Source organism: Eubalaena glacialis, chromosome 15 (assembly GCF_028564815.1).
Source record: "Eubalaena glacialis isolate mEubGla1 chromosome 15, mEubGla1.1.hap2.+ XY, whole genome shotgun sequence".
Classification (NCBI taxonomy): Eukaryota; Metazoa; Chordata; class Mammalia; order Artiodactyla; family Balaenidae; genus Eubalaena; species Eubalaena glacialis.
The window spans coordinates 81542943-81563336 of record NC_083730.1 but is presented as its reverse complement, the minus strand read 5'-3'; the positions used below and the strand labels follow the sequence as shown (position 1 = coordinate 81563336).

The window sequence follows — 20394 nt, the reverse complement described above, 5'->3', positions numbered from 1 at the left end:
ATATCGGCTTCATCCAAAACGGCAAACAAGCCTGCCCCCCCCTCGCCAAATCGGAATTGGAGCTGAATTCAGGAAAAAGAGAAGGAGAAAACCTCCCCCGGCGCTCCACGCCTCCGCGAGGGTCTCCCGCGACCCCTGAAGCCAGAGGCCCAAGCGGCCGGTCGCCTTCAGGCGTCCCAGCGCCCCACGCTCCCCTTCTCCCAACCCGCGCGCCCCCTCACTGCCGGCGCCACTAGGGTTAAAAGTTACCTCTCGGTTTCTTCTGCCTGCAGCCCCCCCCCCACCCCGCCGGGGCCGGATGATGTAACCCCCCTCCCCGCCCCCTCCACCATGTGACACTTTAATTAATAATAGCGCCGTCAGCACAACAAACGCACAACACAAGGAGAAACTTGGTGTCCAGGGGAGGCCCCCGGCGACTGGAGCGCGGCGGAGGCAGGCGCAGAGGCCGAGGCAGAGGAGGCGAGGGGCGGCCCGACGCGGGGAGGGAGCGAGGCGAGCGGTCATGTGCCCGTGCCCCCTGCACCGCGGCCGCGGCCCGCCGGCGGTGTGCGCCTGCAGCGCGGGCCGCCTGGGTCTGCGCTCGTCCGCCGCGCAGCTCACGGCCGCCCGGCTCAAGGCGCTCGGCGACGAGCTGCACCAGCGCACCATGTGGCGGCGCCGCGCGCGGAGCCGGAGGGCGCCGGCGCCCAGCGCGCTCCCCACCTACTGGCCCTGGCTGTGCGCGGCCGCGCAGGTGGCGGCGCTGGCGGCCTGGCTGCTCGGCAGGCGGAACTTGTAGGAACGCGGGGCTTCTTGGTGGGGCCGAAGCCGAGACCCAGCCGGAGCGAGCAACAGGTACGCGAGAGAGCGAGCGAGGCCAGCGCGCGGTGTCTGGGGACTGGAGACTTGCGGCTGGCTTGGGAGCGGGAGAGCCTCAAGGTTGGCGTTCTTCTCTTCCCATCTCCTTCTTCCTCTGCTCCTTTCTCTCGCAAGGATCTCGGTCCCCCTCCTAGGCAGTCCCCATCTCTCCTTCCAAGTACCGGGTCCACCGTCTCTGCCCCTTCTCTCCGAGTCCTTAAGCGCATCTTGCCACTCTCTCCATCGGGGTGGCTTTGGGAGGACTTCAGCCTTCGTAAGCCCCACCAGCCGCTCAAGCAAACACAAAGTGCAAGTAAAAACTGGGCTTGCTCTGAGAACAGTTATAGGCCAAGCCAAAGAATTCTAATCTATCGCGGTTTCAAGACAAGTCCTCAGTCCTCTTTCAGCCGCCTGCCACTCCTGAGTCGCCACCGTTTCCATCACCGCCGCTCCAAACCCCCTTCTCCTTAAGTGTCCCTTCTCCAGTTTCTGTTGCCCGTCTCCCGGCGCCCCGAGCACTTCTCGCGACTTCCTCCCCCTCCTGGTTTCTGGCCGCCTCCGTCTTTCTCCCTACCTAAAACTTTGCAGTTTTCCTCCGCTCTGGCAACTTCTTCTCCCCTCCAGCGAGGTGTCCCGTTTGAGGAGCTTGGCCACCTCTTCACCAAACGGAGGAACTGAGATGAAGGAGATGCCCCCAAGTGAGCTGGGATCGGAGGCTCTCAGGGAAACTCCAAGGGGAAGCCTTAATGAAAGAGCATCAATTGAGCTCTTTCTGGGTGCTAGGCCTTGTTGAGGGAGGAGATGTTTGAGAGCCTGCAGTATGCTAGGCACTGCGCGGCGGGCGTGGGGGGTGAGTATGAGCGCTTAGTGTGTCTGGTACCAGTAGGAGAAAGGTACTGAGCACCTACTGTGCGCTAGGCCCTTGGGATTGGGGAATTACTGAGCACCAGCTGTGCGCCTGGCACGGTGCTAGGCGCTTTAGGGGAGCAAACGTGTAAGGACCGTCTTTTCAGATTCTGGAATAGAGAGGAGAGCTGCAGTGAGTGGCGGTGGAGAGAGTCAGGCTGAGCCCACCAAAGGTGGGTCTAGGGCCGGAAGGTGAAGGTCGAAGGTGAGAAAGCCAGCCCCGGGATGCCATGGCCCACAGAAACCGAGCGCTCGGGTCGCGGCTGAGCCCCGCGGTGCGCCAACACCCTGGGAAGCTGGCGCGGCGCCCGCAGGGAGAGGCGGCAGCCGGAGCGTGGGGGGTGGCAGCGCCCGGGGAGATGCGGGGGTGCGCGGGGTGTGAGCCGGGAGCGCGGGCGACAGATGTCTCGTGGGCCGGCGCAGCCCGGGCGCTGGCGAAGAGAGGTGCGCGCTTCGGGACGCTCTCTGCCCGGCTCGGAGGTCCCATCCGATTCTCCTCCTCCCGGAAGAGAGGCCCGGGGCTGCCCTCGGCCGCAGAAGCCCAGGCTGGGGTCGCCGAATCCTAGAGGAAGGAACAAAATTTTGGATGGGGCACAGGGAGGTGGGGCAGAGAAAGGGAGCCAAGCAAGAGACGCGAAGCCCAAAGTGTGTAATTTAGGGAAAGGCGGAATGAAGGTGGTAAAGGAGGCAAAGAAAAAACGGGCGGCGAGACGAGGAAAGAAAGGCGGGGGAGCTGGAGAAAAAGAGAGAGAGTTCCTGGAGAACAAGATAGTGGGAACGTGGATTAGACGATGGGAGGCGAGAGGAATCCAGTAGAAATGGGGAGGAGGGCTAGGACACCGCTTCCTGCAGTCTTGGAGACCAGGCGAGGCTGGGGAAGCGCTGCCTTCTCAAGACTAGACGGTGCAGGATGCTGGGCGTCCCACCCAGGGGGCGGAGAGCGCCCAGCCAGAGCCCGACTGGCGCGCGTCGGGGCCGGGGGTGCTCCCGGGGCCCTTAGGAGGAGGCTGCCGCCCTGGAGGTGGCCCGAAACCTCCGCGAGGGCGCGCGGGGCGAACGCAGCGCGCCTCTGAGCTCGGGCGCGGGGAAGGACCCACGCGACAAGGAAGGGGGACGGCGCGGAGTTTTCGGAATTATCCGCGGCGTCAGCGGATAATTGTCGCAGAGTTTATTTCCCCTTCCTGACTCTGCTTCTGCCCCAGAGCCCCGTGCTACGTCCCGACTCCAGGCCACCTCCTCAGCATACCCCTGGCTTCTCCTCCATCCTGCTGTGTCCCGTCCGGGCGTCCCCAGCAGCCACACCCTCTAGGGTCCTCCCGCCTCGGGTGCCCGGACCGCAGGATGCCCGGCACGGCTTTCCTGCCGCGCTGCACCTCACTCCCTCGGATCGCCGGTCGGATGGTATTGAACAGAAGGTATACCACTACCATCCCGGGGTTCGCCTTGCTGGGTCTCCCAGGCTCGGCCCCTATCACAAGGACTTGGCTTCTCTCGCTGCTACCTCCAACTCGGGCCTTTCTTGTGCTTTTGGCTTAACCGGGGGAAACCCATCTTTCCCCAGCCTTCGGTAAGTTAGCAAGACGTGAAAGGAAATCCCCTGGAGAAAGACAGTTTGTTGAGTTCTGTGTGTGGTCCTCTCCACATTTCCTACCCCAGAAGAGAAATGGGAATGCTCACAGGGTGCCTTATTGGTTTCAGGGAGGCCTGAATCAGCCATCTAGGGCAGACCATTCTCTTAGGTTAAAGGTGAGCTTAGCTATATGCACGACAGCAGTTTCAACAAACTTGTTTTGAGCCTCTACTGTGAGCCAGCAATAGTTTTCTCAGAAGTCATCATTAAACAAACAAACAAAAATCCAACCTCCCCTCTGAGACTCAGTTTTCCCATATGTAAAATGGGGACAATAGTAGTACTTAAATGCACAGGTTGTTGTCAAGAGGGTAAAATGAAGTCATTTACAGAGAGCTCTAGAACAGTGCCTGGCACATAAGAAGTGAATATAAATGTGAGCTATCATGACTATGATTGTGCATTTAATATCTTTCTTTCCGAAAGTAGACAACACTTTGCTATTGTCATTGCTGGTGATTCCACACTATTCTTACTTGCCATTTGGAGGAATCAAGGGCACATGGGCCAGGATAGTATAGGGGTTAAGAGCATGGGTTTAGGGAAACTGGATTTAAGTCCCAGCCCAAGAACTTTCTGGCAGTGTGACCTTGGGTAAGAACCGTAACCTCTCTGAGCCTTTATCTGTAAACCGGAGCTGTATCTCTATCAGGATTGTTGGGAGGTTGATAGGAGAGCATCTATTTCAAGTGCCCCGTGCAGTGCCTGGCACTTAGTTCAGTTGTCAGAGGATGCTATGAAATGGTTAATGCCATCCTTATTGTTTCAAAGGGGAAACTGAGGCAGAGAGAGTCCACCTGAGTCATCCCAAAGGATCGATCAATGGCAAAGTCATAACTGGCATTGGAGTTTCTGCCTTTGAGGGCCTGCAGCACGCAGCCCGTCAGATGACTTGAGGGATGCAGGGGAGGAGAAGATACCAGGGCGGCAAGCAGAAGGTGTGGTGAGCCTCGAATTTCTGCACTAGAGAGATTCGCTTTCTGAGGGAGCCTCGGGGGAAGCTCCTTGGAGGCCGGGGAGGCCAGGAGGAGAATGGGTGTGATTTAACCAGTCACTGCTCCAACATACTGGAGAGGGAACAAAAGATGCTTTATGGTGAGCGCTGGCTGGTGGTGGCGTGGGAGGGAGGAGAAGTGTCACTTGCCTTTGCGGGGGGAGAGGGAAAGAGAAGGAGGAGGATTCGGGCTGGGGTGGGCAGAACCTTGCCTTAGGACTACGGAGAGGGGAGAAAGGGGGACTCTGCGCACCCGAGAGGCGACTGGTCAGCGGCAAGGAAGATAATGGGCCAGCAGGAGCCTGCTTTAATGAATTAATGACGGTCTGGCCTGCCCCCCAGACAAGCTAACTGGTTCTTGGCAGGTATTTTGGGGATTAAGTGGTTAAACCTGGAGGCCATCCCTCAGGCCTCTCTCCCAGACTGCTGCACCCCTGCCAGGATTACTTTTAGAGCTTGAAAGCCTAGGCAAGGAAGGAAAGGAGTGAGTGGAGGAGAAGGAGACAGCTGATGGGGAGGAAACCCCCGCCCCCCCCCACCCTGGGGAAGGGGCCAGATGTGCAGGACGGTGGCAGCCTTCCTGCCACATGGTCGCTGTCTGGAGTCACTCTCTTGCCTACTGAGAGGCCAGGACACAAGTGACTGAGCTGTGGATGTAAAAACAGCCGCACCCGGGAATAATTAAATATACCCCCAGAGGCGGGCTGGGTGGATTTGGCAACCGCACCTCTGGTTTTTGAAAAGTCAGCTTTTCAGGCCTACATTGGGGGTGGGGAGGAGTGGAGTGGGGGCTCTGTCTCCCTTCTGGTCATCACTGTGTGTGACAGGATTTCATGGTAACAGTGAGCTGCCCCACACTGTCCCTAGCCCATGGCAAATTGCTTGTCAATAGTAGATACAAAATAACTATGATGAATACATGAATCATTCAGAAACTGTGCACGATGAGCATTAGTGTTTCCTAAATTCGGCTTCTTTCACTTTTTCACCTATTAATTATTGAGTTCCTACTGTGTGCAGGGCATGGTGGACACAGGAAGGACCAAGACATAGAAGCCCCTGCTCTCATGCAGCCTACATTTTAGTGGGAAGAGACAGATGATAAATCAGTAAAGATTGTTCTGGTTACAACAATTGTAATTGTAACCAATTACTCTAAAACTTAGTGGCTTAAAACAACTATTCAATTAGGGTCATACATTCTGTGGGTTAGACATTCAGACAAATCATAGCAGGGGTGACTTGTCTCAGTTCCAGGCTGACTGGGGGCTGGAGTCATGGTGATGGGATCTTCATTTATAGGCCTGGCTGTTGATGCTGGGTGCCAGCTGGGACTGCCAATCAGAGCATCTACACTCAGTCTCTTGTGGCTTGGGCTTCCCCACAACATGGCAGCCTCACGGTAGATGGATTCTGACCTGGTATCTTAGAGCTCCAAAGGCAAATGTCTCGGAGGGTCAAATGGAAGCTGCTTTGCCTTTTTTGACCCAGCTTCAGAAATCACTTTGGTTAAAAGCAGATCACAAGCCAGCCCAGATTTAAGGGGAGTGGAATTAGACACTACCCCATGGGGGAGTGGCAAGGTTCTAGAATAGCAAATGGGAGAGAAGATATGTTGTGGCCATCTTTGGATTATGCAGTCTAACACAGAATTTCAGAAAGTGTTCAGGGCTCTGAAGGTAACACACGAAGATAACGTACAGGCATACCTCGGAGGCATTGTGGGTTTGGTTCCAGACCACTGCAATAAGGCGAGTCACAAATTTTTTGGTTTCCCAGTGTGTATAAAAGTTATGTTTACATTATACTGTAGTCTATTAAGTGTGCAGTAGTATTACGTCTTTAAAAACAATACACACCTCAATTAAAAAATACTTTATTGCTAAAAAATGCTAACCATCATCTAAACCTTCCATAAGTCATAATCTTTTTGCAATAATCACATCAAAGATCACAGATCACACATCACTGTAACAAATATAATAATGATGAAAGATTTGAAATATTGTGAGTATTATCCAAATGTGACACAGAGACACGAAGTGAGCAAATGCTGTTGGAAAAATGGCATCAATAGACTTGCTCGACACAGGGTTGCCACAAACCTTCAATTTGTAAAAAATGCAAATATCTCTGAGGTATGCCTTTCATAGCGAGAGCCTGGGGCGCTCCTAACCTGCAGTGGTTGGAGATGGCCACTTTGAGGAGGAACCAAGGAACCAATGACGTGAGTGACGAAAAGGAGCCAACCACGTGAGTACCTGGAAGAAAGGTGTTCTGGGGAGGTGAGACTTTGCACCGTGTGTTTGAGGAAGAGGAAAACGAGCAGTGGGCTAAGACCACATGAACTTGGGGGAGAGGAAGTCAGAGGGCAGGCAGGGGCTAGATCAGGCCATGGTAGGGAGGTTGAGTTTTGTTGTCAAGGGATTCACAAGTGCTGACAGTACATGAAGAGGTGCTTTATAAGAGGAGAATTAGATGTGATGCAATAAACTACTCATCCTCATGCATTTGCAAATATGAATTGAGCACCAGCTCAGGGCTAGGCACCAGGACGTAGGGATGCAGAGATGAGTAAGTCTCAGAACCTGGCCTCAGATGCTCCTAGACCTCAGGGGCAGGAGACCCCGGCTCTGACCCCCACCCCAGCCTCCTCTCACTGGAGGAGACCTCCCACCAAGGTCTGAGAGATTCTGGCCCCTGTGCCAGCTCACTGATGCCCAGCCCTCAGTGCCCTCAGAAGGTTGTGGATACTGGCTGGATTTCCATTCAATTCCGTATTGTCTCCCCTCCCTCCTTCCTGCTTTAAACTGGTGCCCCTGCAGTTGGGTGAGGGATCTCTGTTTCAGGCCACATCAGTGAGATGTGTCCTTTTAGTACTGCTGGATACCCAGGAAAAGAGAAAGCTCGTTCCCTGCCCTGTGGAGAGAAAATTGGCTGCCCCACAGAGTGTTGCCGTCTTTGAACTTTTGCTCCACAGGCCATGGACTTGGGCAAGATGGAATTAAATTGTTTTGGGAAACTTTATGTAATATTCCCTTTTTTAAGAAAAAAATAGCTTTTGATTACAAAAAATATTACAAGCACGTTATCAAATACTTGGAAAATACTGAATAAAAGAAAATTTAATCGATTGTTTTTATCTCACTACCCATTGTTAACATTTTGAGAGGTTTCTTTCCATTTAAAAAAAAAAATGCACTGAGAGGTACTTTAACAAATAGAATCCCTCTAAATACATTCTCTGTAATCTGACTTTGTCATTATATCATGGACATTTCTCCATGCTTTATAGTATTTTCTACGACACGCTTCTTAGAGGTTGCTTAGTATTTCTCTGTTTGGCTCTTCCACCATTTACCTTCTCATGCAGCTATTATTGGACATTTAGACAGTTTCCAGTGTGACGCAGAACATCCTTGGGTGTAACTCTTTGGGTACATCACAGATGATTTTCTTAAGAATGCCCACAAGTGGAACTTTGATATCAAAAGTGTAGGTAAACATTCCTTTATTATAAAGGTTGTCTAAAAGAGTATAAAATCTTGTAGTTTCTAAATAAACTCTGCCACTTGTTCCCTTTTCTCATTTACGTCGCTGGCCACTATCCATAATGTGGTTATCGGCTTGGCTCTGGAGCAGGCTGTTACCATCCCCAGCTAAATCTGTGTTATCTTTTTATGGAATATTCTTCATGGACCGCATCTCTAGCCATTGTTGGAGTGCATGAGTGAGATGACTGCTGACATGCCCATTCCAACTTCAGGGAAAGGCTGCAAGTCATAGCAGTGTCACTAAGAGTTTGAAGAGCTTCTCTGCCTTCCTGGCTGTACTTGGATCTGGCGCATGGTACTTAATAAATACTGTAGGATGCTAACATATTGATGGTGGGGAAACTTAGACATAGTGATTTTGGAGGGGTCTTCAGAGGGTGGGAATGTGTCAAGGGCCATGGGATAGATTTAAGAAGAGGTAGCATTTTCAAAGACAGCCCAGATTTATAATGTTTCAGCCTGTTGGCACACCATGGGGCGTCATTCTTGATTCACAAAATTTAACTGCTGGTAACTGTTTATCTAATTCACCCAGATTTTATGCCGAGGTAGGACAGCTTGATGGAAAGTGACGTGAACTTTGGAGTCAGGCTGACTTTCAGATCTGGTCCTGATCTGCCATTTCCCAGTTATGTGGCCTTAGGCATGTCCCTCTACCTTCTGAGCAGTATAAGGCATATCACTGATGTTCAGAAAAGGGTAAATGATAGTGCAGGATATGTGTTGTTCTTATTTGGTGTAAATTTCAGTCCACGGGCCCATATTCAGAGTGTGGTGGGAACTCTTAGGGGACGTTTCTGAGCTTTTTGCACAAAGCAGTTGCTAATCCTGCCCCCGCCCCCAACTCTGTGGATCACCAACAGCCTTCTTAAGCCACTGCACCGGGGCTGGGGGAACCTCCAGGACAGGACTCCCCAGCCTGGGGGACACTAGCCTCCAGGTCCCGTGAGGGCCCCAGTCCTGGCTTTTTGTCCATCACTGTATCCCAGCACCTGGCATGGTGACCAGTGCAGAATGGGCATTCACTAACTACTGAATGAATGGATGGATGAATGAGTAAATGAATGAATGAATTTGGGAGAGGCTCAGGGAATTGGGGACCCCCCACAGAAATGAGACATAAAATTGGCTGACTTCATACTCCTCTATTCGCCGCCCCCGCCCCCCAACTTCAGAGAGAAATCATGGCTTTGATCTCAAAAGATCTATGACCCAAAGAGATCACCGTTCTAGAAACACAGCCAGAAATAGACAGGACTTTAGAAACCACCTAACGCAACTCCCTCACCTTATAGATGGGGAAACCAAGGCACAGAGATGGCTTCTGAAGGTGAAAGTGAGGTGGGCTTACATGCCAACTGTCTCTGTGTAAGAATGTCTTAGCGTCTAGGCAGAGGTCGAAACCTGGTGGTTTCCTGGCTGTAATTGGCCTGCCATTTAGCTTTATTTGACTTGCATGTCTTCCCCCACACGCTTAAAAATCAGGCACTTTCATATTGAAGCCCAGGTTTCCAGTTTTTATTGAAAAAACGGAAAGATCTGACAATACCAAGTCCCATGTGGCAGCAAAAGGCTGGAGATGAGTGTCAGAAACCTCTTTAGATGGGACACAAACTCTCCAGTGACCCTGGCCCCTCCTGGGCACACGTTACTGGGGCCAATGCATTTAAATTTATGACCTCTGGTTTCGGAGACCACCCTGCCAGACTTCCCTTGATGCGTAGACACACCCACACGTGTATCCTATTTTAAGTAAATGAGATCATACTGTTCATGCTGTTTTGTAATCTGTTTTTTCCCCAATAAAAATAGGTTGCTGAGATGTTCCCATGTCAACAGAGGTTTTCATCATCTTTTTTTATGGCTGCATGGTGTTCCGTTGCTTGGATGGACCACGATTTCCTTATTTGGTCACATCCCCAGGGATATTTACACTGTTCCCCATTTTCTGATAGTTCGTAAGTGAGGTTTAGTGAACATTCTTGTTTGGACAACTTTGAAAACAAAACACAAAAAACTGAAGTTCCTAGAGGTGAACTTGTTGGGTGAAAGAATGTGTGTGTTGTAACATGTGATACATAAGGCGAGATTGCTTTAAGAAGGGTCTGTTCATTTGGTTTGGTGTCAATTCTGTGCTGTGCTACCCCCAACTTCTCAGTGCTCATTCTTTTGGACATCAAGTTAGTTTGGCATTCAAGGCCCACCTGCCAGAACTTCATAGTGGGCAGAGCTTTGAGGTCTCTGGGCTTTCTCCACAGACTTCATATAATCAATAACTGTTCACTGATAGCATTGATAACTATTCACAGATAACAGGGGCAATAGATAGATAGGCAGAGAGAAGGAAACACATCTTCCAGGAGCTGCCAAATGGCCTCTTCCTTTCTCGTACACCCCACACCTAGCCTTCTGTTCTTTTAGTACCCTCAGCCACCGTCTCCTCAGAGCCCAGTGTCCTAACTGGCCAGCAAGAGCTACATGGACAGAGATTTAAATGATAACATGGCCCAGAGCATCTTCCCTCTAGAAGGATTCCACATGGAGAGCTTTGTACCCATGATTCTTAGACATCAGGACCGAGCACTGGTACCATTTGAACTCCATGGTCAAAATCAACCCGCTGAAACCAAAGATGGAAGAGTGGGTAATAAGAACCTACTGTATAGCACAGGAAACTACTCAATACTCTGTAATGACCTATATGGGAATAGAATAAAAAAGAGTGGATATATGTATATGTGTAACTGATTCACTTTGCCTTACAGCAGAAACTAACACAACATTGTAAATCAACTATACTCCAATAAAAATTAATTAAAAAAAGCAAAGATGGAAGAGTGGGGAAGTTACCACCATTATTCACGTGCTCACTTAGCCACTGTCACTCAACAGGTTGAACTGAACACCTGCTCTGTGCGGGGCATGGTGCTGAGCCCTGAGGATGAAATGGTGGGTCAAGGGGAGAGACAAGGTGTGTGTAAATGCACAGAAAGTATTCTGGGAGGCTTAGGGGTGGAGTGAAGGCGGCTTTCCTTTTATTTCTATATCCTTCTCTGCTATTTGAACTTCTAACTTATCACATATGCAAACGGCAAGAGCAAAAAAGATATTTTTTTATATTAAAAATTGGGAACTCTTAGGAGGGAACCCAAGAGTCCTAACTCTTCTCAGATGTAGGGAAGAGGGGGTGAGGCTCCTGCTGGAACGCTGCAGCGGGATTCACAGCTCACAGCTCTCCACGGGCAGCGCCCCAGCCCAGGCAGCCGGTCTCTCGAGGCTTCCTGTTCTCCCCCTCTGTCCCCCGCCCCTCCACTCTGTGGGTGCAAAGTGGAAATAGGGACATTTAAGAACAGGCGTTTCATGAATCTCTTCAGTTGTGAGCTTTGGTTGTGAGTCAGCATTTGAGAAAGTGCTTTATGAGCCAAGTTTGAGGAAAAACATCCCAGGGGCAGTTCAAGTGGTTCATAGGGAGCTGTGGACTCTATGTTTTTAAACTAGTTTAAAATTATACAATGACTCCTTACTCCTTTCAAAAAAAGAAAAGAAAAAAATAACATAAACAATACAGAAGTAAAGTATATAAAGTAGAGCGCTGTAATTGTTCTTTTACTCCACCCCCAGAGCCACTCCCCTGGGGTAACTTTCAGTCTGGAGTATATAACAACGATAACAATAATAATAACAACAAATGCAGACCTTACTATGTGCTGGACTTCTAAGTCCTCACGTATGTTAATACTTTCTGTCCTTACATCAACACGGTAAGATTCGATATACTCCCACACCTTTTCCATATAAGGAAACTGAGACCCAGAGAGGTTAATAACTGGCCCAAGGTCACACAGCTTTTAAGTGTCTGAATCAGGATTCCAACTCAGGTGTCGAGCTCCAGAGTCTGGGCTCTTAACCATTATACTATTTTGCCTCTCTGCCATACTTTTTATATGGATATATAGATAGATATAGCTCTCTGTGTATGCACACACACACATACTCATTAAAAGAAAAAAGATCTGGGGCATTTGCTCTTTTCAATTAAAAATCATAGCCATCTTTCTGTCTCAGTACATTTAGATTTACCTCTTTCTAATAGGCAGTTGGCTTAATTTGTTAATCCAGTCTCCTATCAATAAACACATGGGTTGTTTCCAAACTCCAGATTTGTAATAAATTCCAAATTTATTACAAATAAAGCTGGAGGGAACCTCCTTGAGCACATTTATCTGACTGCTTTTGTGGGCTAGTGGAGGGTGTCCAATTTAAAGTCCCCCAGAAGAAACAAACAAAAAAAGAGTTATACTTACTGACATAACATATTCTGAAGTGAAAAAATGCTAACTAAAAAACAAACAAACAAAATCCTCCAGAAGTGTATACATAGGCCCACCCTCTGATTGTGGAACGTGCTGTCATGGTGTCCACTGGCTGGTTGATGCCGTGCAGAGGTGTGCTTCTAATGTTCATCCTTCACTGTGGACGCCAACCAGTAATCAGTACACAAACGGGCACAGGAATTTGTCCATTTAGCAGCCCTGGGAAACCCTTAGAAAGACTCATTATAGGCTCAATGATTTACAGGTAGGAAAAGTGAAAATCAGTTGCTGGTCCTAGTTTTGCAAGGAAACAATACAGTTTCTCGCCTGATGCCACTGTTATTTTCCCTTCATCATCTCCATTCAACTCAGGTATCGACACAGCCTCAATTGTCACAACTTTCAGATGCAGTTCCCTGCTCGTCAGGGTCCCCTGTTTGAGCCATACTTGTCACTGCCCTTGCGCCTTGCTTAGGCCCTTTCCCCACCTAAACGATCCTGCCTTCTTCCAAATATGGCAAAAACATTGTCTGTATATCTTCAAGGCCCAGTTCAAATCCTGCTTCCTCTCTGAAGCTTTCCTGGTGAGTGTAACCGCATCCCGACTTCTGGGCTCTAAACACACCCAGACCAATGTGTCTGCACACACATTGTCTGCAGACAATGGTCTTTTACAGTCCTGGCCTCTGGCATTTCGTGTCTTCCCCAGTAAGACTGGAGGCCAATTGAGGGCAGGCACTGAGCTTTATCTTGTGCAGAGAGCAATGCTTAGCACGAAGTCAGCACACTCCATAACACACAGTAGGTGCTTAATAAACGTGGTTCCTTTCTCTCCCTCCATCCTTCCTTTTTTGTACCCATGTTTAAGGCAGCATAATCACCTCAGGCTAATGCTGCAGGGTTCCACTGACTTTCACTCTATAGGTCAGTATGACTAGACACCAACAAAGTGAGATTTTTAGGGGTTACAGAAGCTGGTTTCCATGAACTAAATTGAGTGTGCTTCTCAGTTGAGTTGACGGTGACACTGAGTCAGTATTCCATGAAAACATACAGCAGCTATGCAGTAAAGCAGAATGCCTTCTGCGCTTGTGCCCTGATGGGACAGGAGGGGAACGGGGTGGGGGTGGTGGTTGGCGGGCTGCAGGGGTCTTCTCCCTCCACCTGAGCAGGTCAAAAGCAAAAGGTTTGAAGTTGCTGATTCAGATCCTTGTGACCAGCAGCTAATGTAGATTGTGGGGCCCATGTGATTATGGACGCAGTTGTATGTATCGGTCAGGGTCCAAGTAAGAGGCAGAGAGCACCCCCAAACTGAGTAATCAGAGGAGAATTTAGTAAAGGTTCGATGGCAAAGTGTGGGCAGGGTTTAGGAAATCAGTGAGGGATCCTGCAGCCCCCCCCAGGCTGGCAGCCCCCCTGGCCTAAAGGCGAGGCGAGGGGACAGGACCTAGAGCCTGGAGAGGGGCCCGGAGCTGCGCCAGAGAGCTTCCTGGCAGGTACTCTGGCCGACCTGTGGCTCTGTCTCGCCATGCCATTGCCGCCTTCTGTGAACTAGACCCCGGAGGAGGCCAGAGGCCAAGGGAGTCTGTTGGTGCAGTTCATACAAGTCAATATCCCGGACTTTTGTCCACTTGAAGGTCATAAAGTCATCTCTCTCCTACACCACGTGGTTTGTATCACGCACATGGCAGTTTTCCCACCACCTGCTTTAGAGTAATGTACGAATTGTGTTTATCTCCTCTGCTGACTCTCCAACCTCATCTCCCCCCTGGCCCCAGGGCCCAGTCTTTGCTTGAGGCTCATCGAGTTCCCTGACCTAGTCATGGTATGTCCTTCCTCTGTGTCCTGTTTCTTCTCCCTTCCTCCCCTCCTCTCTTCATCCCCTTCCTGTACTCCCTCCCTCTCCTCCTCTCCCTCTTCCTCTCCTCCTCTCCCTCTTCCTCTCCTCCTCCGGATATACTTCACATCCTTTTAAAGCGCACAAGTCAATGGTATTTATTGTATTTCCAGAGTTGTGCAGCCATCCCCGCAATCAATTTTAGAGCATTTTCAGTTCCCCAACAGAAGCCTCGTACCCATTAGCATTTAGTCCCCAATTGCTTACATTCCTCCCCAGCCCTGGGCAACCACAAATCTGCTTGCTTTCTTTATAGATTTGCTTATTCTAGACATTTCCTGTAAATGGAATCATACATTTGTCCCTTTCGTGTCTGGCTTCTTTCATTTAGCAGCACGTCTTCAAGGTTCATCCGTGTTGTAGCATGTGTCAGTGATTCATTCCTTTTTATGGCCAAATAATATTCCATTGTATGGAAATACCCTACTTATTTATGCATTCATCAGGTGATGGGCATTTGGGTTGTTTCCACTTTGGGGCCATTATAGATAATGCTGCTCTGAACATTTGTGTACAAGCTTTTGCATGGATATATAGTTTCCATTCTCTTGGGTATGCACTGTTTTTCTCTGCCCTGCCTGGAATACCTCACCTTATCCTGGCTAATTCACTGGCATCTTTCAGTACTCAGCAGGGGTCTTCCTCTTTCTCTGACTTCCCCTCCTCCCTCATGCGCTGCCTCTCCTGTGGGCTCCCATAGCCCATGTCTACCCAGATTGCAGGCTCTTCCCATGACACTGTCATTATTGATTTCATCTCATCTCCCTTTGTTGTCTTGTGAGCCCCTTAAGGGTAAGAACTGTGTCATTGGATCTGTAACACCTAGTATGGTGCTTGGCATGTTCGTCAACGAATGAGTGAATGGATGGATGGGTGGGTGGATGGATGACAGCAGAGACTGTCCTACAAGTCTGCCTTGAATATGGATCTATGAAATGAATAGATGATGGTCCCGTTCCTGACATGGAGGAGCAAAAATGTAGTGTGTCTCTACATCGTCTTTTTAAATCACAGAAGACGCCTATGTAAACATTTAGGTCTGAAAACAAGAGGGGGGTGTGTGTGTGTGTGCACGTGCACATATATGTTTAAGGAAGGCTGCTATGTGGACAGAGCTTTGGGGGGGAGGGGCAGCACCAAGACTAGCTTTGGGGGAACCTTTCCTTCCAAATCAGAGCTTTGGTATCTAGCAGCTCTCGCCTATCCCCCTCCCCCTCCCGACAAGTGGAGCTGGCTGTGCAGCGGCCCAAGGCGCTGACGTCATCCCCAGTGGCTGTCTGCACGTGCCTACTGACTGAAATACAAATCTTTATTTCTGCAGGTTGGTGAAAACCCTGTGTCCTTGGAGAAAGCCGGTTCCCATTTTCCTGAGGGGGGAGCCCAGAGCTTGAAAGGCCGCAGTTGGCACTTCGAGAAGGAAGTGGAGAATAAAGACGGCGCCAGGGGCAATAGTAGCAACGCGGAATGGGACTGGGGAAGCCCTCTTTGATATCCAGCTGCAGAAACAGACACCCCAACGCTATTTACATACAGCTCTATATATATAGAAAAAGAAAATATGAATATTACTCTTCAGTGCATGCCTTGTCGAGGACGTGGTCCCCTCCCTTTTCTGCACCTTCCGATGTGAACTTTGATGCTCTTTCATGTCTGGGGCACTGGAAGAGAGATGCTTACTGTGTACCTAGAAATTTTGCAAAGACCGGTGGGAATTAGCCTCAGAGGCGACCAACTGCCTGGGAGGGAATGCCGGTGGAGGAGGAGGTGAAAGTGCAAAAAGCAAAATAGAAAAAAAAAAGTGAGGACTCAGGGCCAATTTTGTAGGGGCAGTCTGGGATACCTCCATTTCTAAGTCTTGACAAGTCCTAGCCTCTCTCTCTCTGCCTACCTAGATAGATGGCTAGTCCCACTGTCATCAAGACAAATGGCATATTTTCCCCCCTACCAATCTGGTGTCTCTGGTGCTTTGCTTAAATTTTGCTGGTGCTAAGTGTGTTCTTGCTGGTGCTGTCATGGTATGCTGTTGCCAGACCTGCAAGGCCAGGGGACGAGAGAGGTTTCTATTTTGCTGTTTCAGATTCTTATTTTAAAGGAATCAGTCACAAAAGTGCCACTTGAGAGTCTTTTCTCTTTCTCTACGTGGGGATGAATACACGGAGGTGTTTTGGAGTAAACCTTGGGCTCTGGGAGGGAGGAAGCGGGGGTGATGGCACTGAGTGGCTTGCTGGTTACGGGGGTGGAAAACTGACCTCACGTGTGACTTGTTTGCTGCCTCCTCCGCCCGCAAGTACCCTTCGAGTTCAGACCACAGCCTCCCCGACTCCACAAGGGGGTTTCAGGGCTTAGGTTTTATGGATTGAAGAGCCAAGAAATGGCTACCTTCTGGTCAAGGGTGATTTATAAGCCAGGGACGTTGGGGGAGGGAGAGGGTCATTTCAATGAAATGCACCAGCATCTCACTTTCTGAGGGTCTGATTTTTTTTCCCCCCCCAGGATAAGCTACTATTTTCAGAAGTTTCTAGAAGGGCTAAAAAAAGATGTGTGCTGGACTGAGACTTGGCTGCAAAGACTCTTCAGGGAGTGATGATTATTTTTTGCTTTCATTAAAAAAATATCCAACAACAACAGGTATTATTCCTCTGTGCAGGGCTCACACTGCCGTTTTCAAAGCTGAGATGGTGAGGCACGAGGCTGCAGGTTCAGACAGTCATTCTACAAGGCTGGATTTGCAGGTCACCACGCGGTACCTGTGGAGAGGGGGTCTGCTGGTCTGGTCTGCAGACACTCTTCCAGTTCTAAGAAACCAGCAGAGGGACCAGCCGTTTTCAGGTTGACATGGGTCTGAAACGCAATTCTTTCCCACGGGCGTTGCTGAAAATTACCAGGTCCTTTAGAATGCAGGAGCTTTCAGGGCTGCTGCAAGCTGAGAGCTGTCTCTTTGTTTAAAAAGAAAAAAAAAAAAATCCATGCCTTATGTTTTCCTAAATAGCCCTTTAAAGAAAAATGCAACCCAGAACTGCTGAATGTGAGGGCAGCTTCCCACCCACCCCCTCCCCCCGGCCGCCCCCTGACAGCTTGGAACTCGGCAAAGCCAAAAGGAAAGCTTGTTTATAGAGAATTTGTTTCCCTTCATGGCTGGAGCCCTTCCTGCAGTTATGTTTACAGGGGATGAGTGTGTAGGCAAGGTCGTCAGGGAGCAGCAGGTGACATCCCTGCCAAGCCGTGAACTCAGAGAAGGCAAATTCATTAGAATGATACGAAATACAGTCTCTGCTTTTGTTTAGTCACTTTCCTAGCCAGACGCTAGACTTTCCAGCTGACCCCATTTTCGGGGGAGGGGGTTTTCATTACTGTAGTTGTACGCGATCATAGCTCTCTGCTGCTTTTAAGGCTGCACCTTCAAGACCACAGTGGGGATGTGCTGACCACCTAGACACAGGTTAAAGGTCAGAGGATCCTTTTTTCAACCCTGACTAGCTTATGACATTCCTGCTGGAGGATCCAAACTCCAAATGCTGGGGTTTCAGGCAATTTTGATTTCAATGAAGCCACATCGCTTGAGAGAACTGGGCACCCAGGACCCTCCTCGTGGAGCTTTACAGCCAAGTCCCTTGTACATATTCTCTTATATTATTAGAAACTGTGTATTTATCTAACCCCAGCTTTTTCTTGCACATCATTAATTTGAGTGCATTTCTCAAATGCCCCGATTTTTGACAAGGGGTTGTTTTTAATGCTTGTTTTTATATGAGATTTGACTTCTTGATGGACATTTGTATTAGGAAATTGAAGCATGATATATATGTATATATTGTCTCCACTGTCTCTCCTGTTGCATTACTTGGATTGCATGAGATAGTGGGGTGGTGGTTTTTTTTTAAAAAAATATTTCCACAGTGTGCAAAGTGCTGGCACCATCTCCCCCCCCCCCCGCCCCCCACCGGCTTTTCTCTGGCTGCCAAGGAGTCATTGATTTTGATTAGCTTCACTGCAGAGCGTCTGTGAAGAGAGAGAGAGAGAGAGGGAGGGAGGCTTTGAAATAAATTTTAAAAAAGACCTCATATCAGGTTTCAGCAGACAGCAGTGTGTGTGTGTGTGTGTGTGTGTGTGTGTGCATGCGCGCAAAGCAGAGGGAGGCCTCTGAGATCATCGTTTAGGTAGCTTGCTGCATAATGAAGTGAGGAGCAATCAGAAGGGCCTCCTTCTTTCTGGCTGCTCTCAGAGGGTGAGGGTCCAGGAGCCACAGGGATTGGAATCTCTTGGGACCTCAACATTCCAAATTAGATCCATTCCCTTCTGGAAGCTTCTCTCCCTTACCCCAGTGCCCATGAGCAAACAAGATCTCTTTTCCCCTTTTCAATTTTGGGTTCCATTTCATATTCCCTTGAGCACAGCTTGAGGAACAGTTTCTTTGGAGGAGCCCTGCACCTCTCTGGCTGCTGTCCGTGGTCCTGGGCTGTACGTCTCCTAGAACCCAATTCCCATTTTGTTCCTCTTTCACTGGGATCCTGGAGACTTTTTTTCCACTTCTTCCAGTGATCTCATTTTTAAATTCTTTTCTATTTTGATGAGGGGAAAAGGGTGATTTAAACAATACGGTCACAGTACCATGGAGCTGTGACTTTGGTTTCACAATTTATATATCTGATCTCATGTACTCCTCGCTTTATTATCATGTTTCTGACAGTGACAAAATATCACTTCCCCTTGCTTGGGAAATTGAGGGAGTCCTCCTCTGGTGCTACACAAGTGTCTTCTGGGGACACTGGCTTGCCATTGTGGACTTGTTGAGTGTCCACCTGGTATTAGAAGTTGCAGTGACCAGAATACAGGTTTTGTTCTTCCGTGTGGATACCAATTCCTTTTCTGAATGTCCCCTTAAGTCCACCTGGGCCCATCACAGGGTCAGAAGCTGGTTTGCGGGGTGAAGGGGCAGGCCTAGTCCCACAGGAGCTGATGGAGGAAGTTGATATCAAAAGTGTCATTTTGAAGTATAAATCGAAAGCTTATTTTTAAAAGTTTAATTAATTCATTCAGCACCTACTTATTGAGCACCTACAATGTTCCAGGTTGTAGAATCTCCTCTAGGAAGAGACTTATGTACTGATCGTGGAGGGGTAGACCTGCTTGGAACCAGATGATGCTCAATGTACCTTTCCATTATGGTTCACAGATTTGTCAGGTCAACACTGTGACCCCAAGCCTTGCTGGCAGATTATTCTATAGAATTTATATGTACTGAGATCTACACTATCATGAAGGCAATTCAAAAGCTGACGACCCCAGCACGAAAAGGCTGGTTCTTGCTGCTTCACACAGTGAAGAAGCACTGTGCTAAGAGCTTTACATGTTTCCCCCTTAGCTATTCCTCACGCCCACTCTGGAAGACAGTGCTGTTATTATTCCCATTTTACAGTTGAGGAAGCTGAGGCTCAGTGAGGTTATGCAACTTGGCCAAAGTTGCACGCGAAGAGTGAAGTGGCTGAGCCGAGACGTGGACTCAGGTGTGCGTGGACCCCACCCCCACACCGGCCCCACTTCCCTCCAAGCCCCCGAGCTAAGCTTCCTGCTCCACCGGGTTCCTTCCTGAGCTGGTCCCACCGGCATTGCTAATTCAAGGGCAAGCACGTGCCTGGGGCCCAGCAAGGAGCAGGGGAGTCTAACTTAAGTTGCATTCAGGGACACTCCAGGACAGCCTGGATGGTTCAGTTGGAGATTTTATGTATTTGTTCCCTGCCCTTTGTGTTCCTGACTTTTGTAAGGTCCCTGGGACAAGCATCTCATTTGCAAACAAGGCCTGTTTGACCTACTTCCTAGGACACGGGAAGTCTTTCTCATCTCCTTCCTGTCCCCTCCCCCACTCGAACCCCCGTTTCCTCCCCTCAAGGTCTTCTGCACTCTAAGCGCCCAGGAACGCCTGTGCGCGGTGGAGATGGCTGTGGGGCTGTCTGGAACCTCAGTGAACCCTCTGACTCAGCTGGAGAGGCGATACGCTTGGGGACATTCCGTTCTGGTTTCTACCCTTGCTGGTTTGCTGTGCTCTTTTGTAAGAGGAATTTCATACCTTGGAGACGCTTTGTACATATTTGTAATGACTTTATTAAAAACAAAACAAAACAAAACTGGTTGTGTGCTTCTAGCCAAAGGCCTCTGCGTTTTCATTTCCTTTTGGAAGGTTGGTCCCCAAAGACTACGGGAGGATCTGGCTGCACACGCCAACCTTCCCTGGGACAGAAGGCCACACGCTCATCTCCTGTCCC

The 20394-nt window shown here is 49.4% G+C and overlaps 1 protein-coding gene across 1 annotated transcript; it reads left to right on the top strand.

Moving 5' to 3' along the window:
- Window positions 1–387: 387 nt before the first annotated feature.
- On the top strand, window positions 388–20260 carry HRK (harakiri, BCL2 interacting protein). The gene is made up of 2 exons (XM_061169378.1): window positions 388–837; window positions 15456–20260. Exon 1 carries the CDS (start codon window positions 506–508, stop codon window positions 779–781), a length of 276 nt encoding a protein of 91 aa, XP_061025361.1. The 5' UTR covers window positions 388–505; the 3' UTR covers window positions 782–837; window positions 15456–20260.
- Window positions 20261–20394: the final 134 nt, after the last annotated feature.